The sequence below is a fragment of the Corvus brachyrhynchos genome, unplaced genomic scaffold (genome assembly GCF_000691975.1).
Source record: "Corvus brachyrhynchos isolate BGI_N302 unplaced genomic scaffold, ASM69197v1 scaffold97, whole genome shotgun sequence".
NCBI lineage: Eukaryota > Metazoa > Chordata > Aves > Passeriformes > Corvidae > Corvus > Corvus brachyrhynchos.
Genome location: NW_008239758.1, coordinates 4,428,849 through 4,436,926, shown reverse-complemented (window position 1 = coordinate 4,436,926; position 8,078 = coordinate 4,428,849). Strand labels below are relative to the sequence as shown.

The following is an 8,078-nucleotide window of genomic DNA, read 5'->3' as shown; positions in this document are numbered from 1 at the left end:
GGAGGAGGAATTGGCGGAGGAGGTACCGCCACCCCAGGCCTCGCCCGCCTGCTCCCCTGCTCTCTAAATCCACTTCAGACGCGAGATTTTGGGTGCCGGCTAACACGTCTGCTCCTCTCTCCTTTGCCAACAGGAGCGCCTGAGGGATTTTATCCGTAAGAGAGAACAAGGACAACTTTTAGGACAGAGATTGGCCAGACTTCAAGAGAGTGTTTTCAAGAAGGTAATTTTTAAAGAGGGTTGTGTTCATCCCCCCAAGACCCCCCATGGAATGGCATAGCTCTTAGTATTGTTCTGCGTGCACTAAGAATGCTACGGAATTTATGTGCTAAAATACTTCTGATATGAGGTTCAGATAATGCTGTAAAATACTGTGTAAATTTTAATTTAGGTAGAGCTGTCAGTATCTTCTGATGGATTTGTTCACTTTGGAGACACTGTGTTGCTTATGAACCCAGACAACAAATCCTCGAAGGAGAGGGAGCCCGAAATCTCTGGTGATGTGACTCTGGCTGTTGACATGGAAGAAGTATCCCTGTACTCGGATGAACCCCTGCAGATCTCACGTGGACTTAGTGCAGTCAAGAGCGTGGACCCTATGGGTCGAAATGCTTTCTGTATTGTAAGGTCTGGTACTTTATTCTGACTTGTTTTCAGCTATTATTTTAGCTTAAGCTACCTTGTTTTGGGAAATAGGCAGCGATGTTTGCTAATACACAAAGGAATTTGAGTAAATTTAATTTATTTAAGAAGGAGTATTCAGTCATGCATTATGCTTGATTCTGTGCTGCATAATACTCTGATTAATTCCAAGGACCTCTAAATCAGCTTAGGTGTGATAACAGAATTAAGTTCACTGTATCATTTGGTAAATTCTGCAGCTGTTTTTATTATGCTCATATTCCAGTTGCAGACAAAACACGTCCAAATACCACTACTATTAATATTCACTCTCCTGCAAGCAGAAATATGTGTCATTGCTTTTGCTTTCCATGAAGTGGACATGGTTCTGTTGTCCTAAAAACCCAGCATATTCTCTTTCTCAAATATATATTTAATTGCTGCTCTTTGTTGGACAAGAAGGAGAAGTACAGAGTCCTGCTCAATAGTCAAAGCCTCTGCCTTAGGTTAAGATATTTAACCTATTTTAGAAAGTAAACAATACAAAATATTGTTCGCAAAGCAACATCTAACTGTAGACCAAAACAGACAAAAACCCCTAAATAATAGTAAAACTGATTATTTGAATGTATCTTTTTTCCTTTTTACAATTTTAACAGTGTTGATGGAAGTGCAGTGGGTGAACCACTTAGATACGGGCAAAACTTCCTTATTGGGACAAAAGGAGGGGTTTCTGACAAAATGGTAAGGCAGTAAAATTGCAAATGGCAGTGGTAGCATATACTGATAACGTGCATTGAATCCTTATCTAAGTATAGATAGATAAAGCTGTACAGTGGTTCAACATCTTAACTTCACAGAACAGGCTCAGAATCATGCATAGATCAAGACAAGTAATACCTAATTAGAAAGTTTATGCTACTTGCCTGTGATCAGGTGTGCAGACCAAGGGGGCTGTTAGCCAGAACAACTGAATAAAGGAGATCTAAAAAAGGAAAGAAAAAGAAATCACGGTTAGACTGTGAATCATTAAAGAATTCATCAAGGAGATTTTAGGTTTTTTCACTTTGAACAACTCACTTAAGAGTTGGACTTGATGATCCTTGTGGGTCCTTCCAACTCAGAATATTCTGAATATTCAGAATATTCTGAAACTCCAAGATGAGAAGATTTCCTTTCATATGAAGATAATCTATAGCAGGAATACAAAGTCAGGCACTATTCTATCATTCCAAGGGAGCAGATTTCTATTAAATGGTAACATTCTTTCCCTCTGCAAATTAAAAGCAAATAAAGTATTACCTGTATGTATACATGCAAAATAAATCACCACAACTTTGAAAAATTTTTCCTTCTCAACAGTCACTCTGGTGAGATAAAAAATGTTTGGAGTGTAAATTCAATTTTAAGTTAGTATTCACTAATCTGCATATAGAATAACTACTTAATGAGTTTATCAACAGCATAGAATCTATCCTATGGGTTTTGCCTGCATAATTTTAGCTGGGAAGACTGATCTGTCAGAAGCCAAGAGAAAAGATTTTTCTTCAAAAATATGTTTTCAAATTATGTATCTTGTTTCTTTGACATTAACACCATCATTAATATATATTTTTATTTACAGTTCTATCTGGCAAGTGACCACAAAACATTTCGAGAATTTGCTAAAAAATCTCGCCTTCAGAAAGTCTTTTTGACAGCTGAGCTTTCCTATTTGACTTTCTGGCAAGCTAAGGCCTTGGATCCACAGCTGCGTCTTGAATATGAGGGATGTCCAGTTCCTGTAAGAAAATAAAACTGTAGGAAACGTTATGAAAATTTAATTGAAACAGGTGGATTACTAAGAAAAAAAAATGTTATCCATTTTATTCACATATTTCCTTTACGCCAGTTCTGACCTTGACGTTTAGGAAGGGGGAGAGGGAAGGAACAATCTCTTTAATTAGGGAATCTGCTTATACAAATATTTGTTTCTGGTGTTCATTTTGAGGTTGACTTGTTCAGTTTTTCTCATCAGAAATTTTAAAAGGTTGACATTTTATCATGTGAGGGTGCAGTACTTACCTGTTTTTCAGGCCTTTTGAGACACTAGATTCCATTTCCAATGTTTGGAGATGTGATTAAATAACAGCTCCTGTAGATTAAATGTCTAATAAAATTCTCAAGGCATCTCAATAAGTGGATGATTTTCCAAATGTTTTTAACCTTTTGCAAATACAGTATTTTCCTGTACCAGATAACTGCTAGACCTCCTGAAGTGCTGGTATACAGCAGAGTATCACAAATACAACTGTTCCCCTACAGCCTTGAACTGAGACTCATTTACATGAATCAGCTCACTAATCAACAAAGTCAAAATTATCTAATTGTTAAAGACGGTCTTTATTCACAATATTTGTTTGAAAACGTTTGTCAAGTGTCTTCCCTTGTTCTTTTTTTTCCAGACAGAAACTAAAATTATTATTACTCATTGCTATACCAATCGCAACCTAGCCATTCCAAGGACCTTCTGTGTGTGGTAAGGATAACTTACAGCTGGCACAGTGTGTGCACAGTGATGTGCCAACATCAAGAATTACTCTAAGGAGCAACAGAGGTGCTTTAGGAACACACTGAGGAAATGGAGAGGAATGCAGAATGCCATTCTCCTTTCCCTTATTTTACATTTTGGCCACTGTGTTGCTGCAGACAGTTGGCTCAGTCTTAGTTGTTTGGATTTTTTTTTTGTTTCATTTTCCATTATCATATCATGCTTTTAGTTTTCTCTAGTTTCTTGGTGGTTCTCCCTTTGAGTATCTTGGGCAATGTCAGTTGTTTGGGTTACTTTTGAAGGAAAAAAAGAGATATACTAAGAAGTGTAAGGAACAAGGGAACTGAATAAAATCACACTGCTTAAAGCTCTGTATGCTTATGTCCATCTGAATCAATGTCTCTACAAATTGAAGTTAATCCAACAATTCCAGTTAATACACATGCATTAAATTAATATTGATTAAACACTGCTAAGAGTATACCAATGTTTCCCATTAACTTCTTAGCAAGACTGCAGATTTGTATAAGATTTTTGAGGATGCAAGGTCTGAAAGTTTGAGGCTAAAAAAGTTGAGTAGCCAGAGTCTTCCTCAGTCAGAGAGAAGTGGGGATGAGGGCTTAACCAGCTTGTACATATTGAGTTGGTGTATCAGGGCCTTATTCTGCTGGGGCTCCTTTTAGCTCTGAGGTGAGAAAGGTGGCATTTGCCTTGGATTTCAAGTTCCTAAATTATTCATAGGAAACAAAGTGGGTTATTGTGTTTCTTGTAAGGATCTGTTATTTGAAAGTGCATGGTGATGATTCTGAGCAAGCCAAGAGAAAAATGAGAAAATCTTGAACAATTCACAAGTAATGAAGATTTGCTGAATTTGTATATATATTAATTCTCCCTGCCTATCCCCTCTCTTTTGACTTTGCAGGTCTTATTTTGGAAGAGAATTTGAAGTAATTTGTCACAATTATCTGGACTCCCACAAAGTTGAAGAAGATCAGAACCACTGGGAGATAGTTACGGGAAATCCTGGTCCTGAAGATGGTACAATGCTTGAGAGACCCGAAGCTCTCCCAGAAGGGTACAAGAATGAATGAGTTTCATGAAAAGACAGAGAATATAAAAGCACAAGACTACAGCCAGTAGAGGTTGATGAGACTCTGATTCTTGTTTCTTTCTGTTTAGATTTTAGTTTGAGTGATGTTTGTTTTAAAAATGGAATTGAAAGTCTGCCATTAGCAATAATTGCATATAGATTTTCATTGAATTGCTGGCTCTTGGAGTATATTTAACCAATTCTTCCAAAGGCAAAACAGTGTCACAATTTTTAAAAAGGTCAGTGGACAGTTTCCAAAACACTGAAAACCAAGCACATGCAAATTTATCATGGGATATTTTGACATTTAAAGTTCATCTGAAAGAAAGCTGGTTGTTGAGCTTATTCCACCCTCCATCTAGCACAACATTGCCAATTATTAAATCACAAATGAGATTTTTTTATCTTGAAATAGTCTTCTAATTCATGGATATAAATTGAGCTTTTTATGTTTGTCCATGTATTCTAAACACTTAAATATCAAGTAACCAAGAACTTGAGCACAGTGATGCACACTAGATACTTACAACAGCCTTTTCCATGCATCACCATGTTCCATTTGCCTCTCACCCACAGCATTTTCCAATACATGGTCATTTCTAACAAGTTTGAGAGTAAGGTAAAATTGTGAAAGAAAACTAGGCACCCACAAGTTTCATGACAGTAAATGCCAAACAGAAAATAAATATGAGATGCTGTAAGTTTATCCCAGTAAGAAAAAGATTGGAGTCTATGTTCTTACCTAATTAAACAACAGAAAATCCACATGAAATTAAACAAAAAAAAGGCCTTTGAAGGGTAAAAATTTCAGCCAAAACTCACATATTCTTAAAAAACAAAATCAACCAAGCATAAAATGCAAAGACTTGGAAAACAGATATCATTACTTCATAGATTTACCTTTCTTTATATGGAAGCTGAAAAAGCATCACAGAGAATCTTTTAATGTATGACATTCCATTATATCCATTGAGTTAAATGTATATTTATTTCATCTCTTACTGTACCACAAGAACAGGCTCTTTCTGCACAAAGGAAGTGAATACCCGAGTAAAATACTACATAGATCTCCATTCATAAAAGATTCCAAAGATCTTCAATGATTATAATAAAGTCAATTAAAACTTTCTAAGTTTTCCCAAAACAAACCCACTAAACTTTCACAAAAGAAGGGATCTTTAAGCTCTATTCCCAAATAGTCTGTTTGAAGCCCACAGGCAAGGCTTACAAAGTTCTTGCCTTTATTCAATATAAGTTAAATCAGCAGACTGCAGCATCAGCTAACTGGCACTTGGCATACAGGATCTCAGAGCAGCAGACAGCTCATGGTGCTGTGACATGCAGGTTTGCTTTAAGACGTGCACTGCAGAGGACAGCTTTTGAATCACACTCCTTGTGTGCAAAGATTTACAGATCTGTTGTAGATGGGCTGTTATACAGGAAATGATCTATTATAGATGGGCTGTTATACAGGAAATGATCTTTAGGAACCTTTTCTTTTGCTTTTCCTTTCATTTTCTGTGTAAGGATTTGTAACATGATGTGTGATGTGTTTGTAGAGGGTCTGTTAATACTTCAACATTCAGAGGTTAAAATTTGCACATTTTCACAATGGATTGACATGAGTCTACTTATATTTTGTAGATATTAAACTAGTGAAACTTAAACTGCATGAATGCACTGCAGTGTTTCTAACTTGGCCATTGTGGACTTCTGCTGGTGTTAGATGCAGCTATTTTGACTCTAAGTCTCTTTCCTCTGGGTCAAATGTAGGAAACAAGAAGAGGCTTTAAACCAAAACCATTTCTGAAACAAAGCTTCGTGTGAACTCATGCAGGAGTGAGAGCTGTGTGGGCAGAGTGCCTGGGCTGGCTGATGTTTTGGGTAGGAGTGTTTGTGTGTGCGTTTTTGTGGAAGGAAAGCAATGCAGGCTGTACAAAAACAAGTTTTGTAAAGATTTAGAGGAAAAACAAAGAGATAAACAGATACAGAAATGAGTACAAAAGCAGGTAATGTTGGAATTGGGGGCTGATTAAAAGTGGCTTGGAGACTTGTGTGTTTTCATCACTTTGTGCTTGTTGGAAAGGACTTCTTGAGCTGAAAATAAACAGGATTGAATCAATATTCCTGATTCCATTCGCACTGTTACCCCACAGATTTGTGCATATATAATAGATATTTATAATTCATCTAATTCACGATAACAAATACAGATACTTACCTGTTTCCCAATTTTTCTTTTAAAAGCCGTTTTGCTTGTTTGCACTTCTTAATATCGGCCACCCGATGGCGGCACATCTTTCTAAACAGCAGAATTATTGCTCCATCTGTGAAGCAACCTGAAACGTGTAAATCCAAGTGAGTCCCTAATACAATGCCACCGAAGGAAAACAAGTGAAAACAGACTTGAATTCTGGGCTACGGTATGTCATTAATGTTAAATCATGTTTTTGGAAAATAAAGTTAAGCACAAAGGTAGACAGAGCAACGTAGGACATTGTGAATTGGGTACAATCAACTTCTTTCAATTAATTGGAACATTAAGTAATTTGTAACCAAAGCATACTTAGAGGAAACTGGGAGCTTTTCCTTCACTTTCTATGTAAAGATATGAAACTTGATGTGTGCTGACCAATGCATATTTTTATAGGGGCACTGTTGTTGCTTACTCCAATTTACAGAAATAAAAATTATGTACATTTTCACAACAGATTGACATAATTCTGCTTTGATTCTGTTGGTATTAAACTAGGAAAAAATCAGGCTGTGTAGAGCTCAGTGTAGGGTTTGTAACTTATCCATTTGTTGATAAACACAGGATTTAATATAAAGAATTAGAGGATTGAATATTAGTGGAGAATATGAACAACCCTGCAATTTCCAGTTAGAATCACAATATTTCTCATGGATAAGGCAATGGAGACCTGAACCATACTCCAGACCTGACCACTGGGTTGCTTTTTCTTGTCCTAATACTGCATATCATGAAATATGGGCAGTGATGCTTCCCTCCTTTGCAATGCACTTTGCTTTTTGTTGGTGTATGGCACAGTCATATTAAGAAAGCTTTCAATGCTTCTTCCAAATTAGACCCAATATGGATAGCTCCACAAAGTACATTGTGGGAAGATAAAACTGGCTTTGCCTCCATTCCAGACAGTTCAAAAGCTGTTAGCATGAAGCCAATCCTGAGCTATTAGCCCTTGCTGAGGGACAGGGTGCATTAGTTCAAATTTAGTGCTGTGTTACAATGGCTTTTCACAGGCCTGAGGCACAGAGAGTGCTCATATCTGCACGTTTTGCTCTGCAGTTGTGTGTTAGCAGCACGATATTGAAGTAAGGGAGAAAATTCAGAGTCAGCAAAGAAAAGGTGACTGGTTAACTCACACTTTGGTAACACTGGAAAATGAAAATCCAGTTTCAAATATGCCTTTTCAATTCCCTCTCTTTTGCATTCTTCCCCAACTTATATTTCACATCACATCACTTCTCTGCCATGTTGTCTAGCCCAAACTTACTGATTTACTCTGGTTATAAAGTGCTCTTCTAGCACTCAGCACAAGTTCTTGGGCTCACACCTAATCACATCAGTATCTTCAGAGGCTGCTTTTCTCTCAGTGATTGTCATGAAGTATTCTTTTAGCTCAGATAGCTGATAGAGGAAGAAGCCATATGCAGGATTAGTAACTGGATAAAACATCAGAGGGAAAATGGCACAGAGAACATTACAATAAAATTCCACACATCAGTGGAAGAAAATATCCAAGCACTGGAAAATTTGGTGGAGTTGGCAGGTAAGAGGGTGATTTTGATAACATCTGTGCCAAATCATCCTAA

General features: G+C 37.1%; 1 protein-coding gene across 1 annotated transcript in view; it reads left to right on the top strand.

Annotated features, from left to right (window-relative positions):
- The window catches only part of CFAP161 (cilia and flagella associated protein 161), a 7,752-nt gene extending 801 nt beyond the window's left edge, over positions 1-6,951 (top strand). Inside the window, 8 exon segments of the mRNA XM_017742554.1 lie at positions 5-22; positions 134-223; positions 392-627; positions 1,281-1,365; positions 2,246-2,404; positions 3,066-3,139; positions 4,074-4,239; positions 4,241-6,951. Coding sequence (XP_017598043.1) covers positions 5-22; positions 134-223; positions 392-627; positions 1,281-1,365; positions 2,246-2,404; positions 3,066-3,139; positions 4,074-4,239; positions 4,241-4,291 — 879 coding nt within the window. The 3' untranslated portion in view covers positions 4,292-6,951.
- Positions 6,952-8,078: the final 1,127 nt, after the last annotated feature.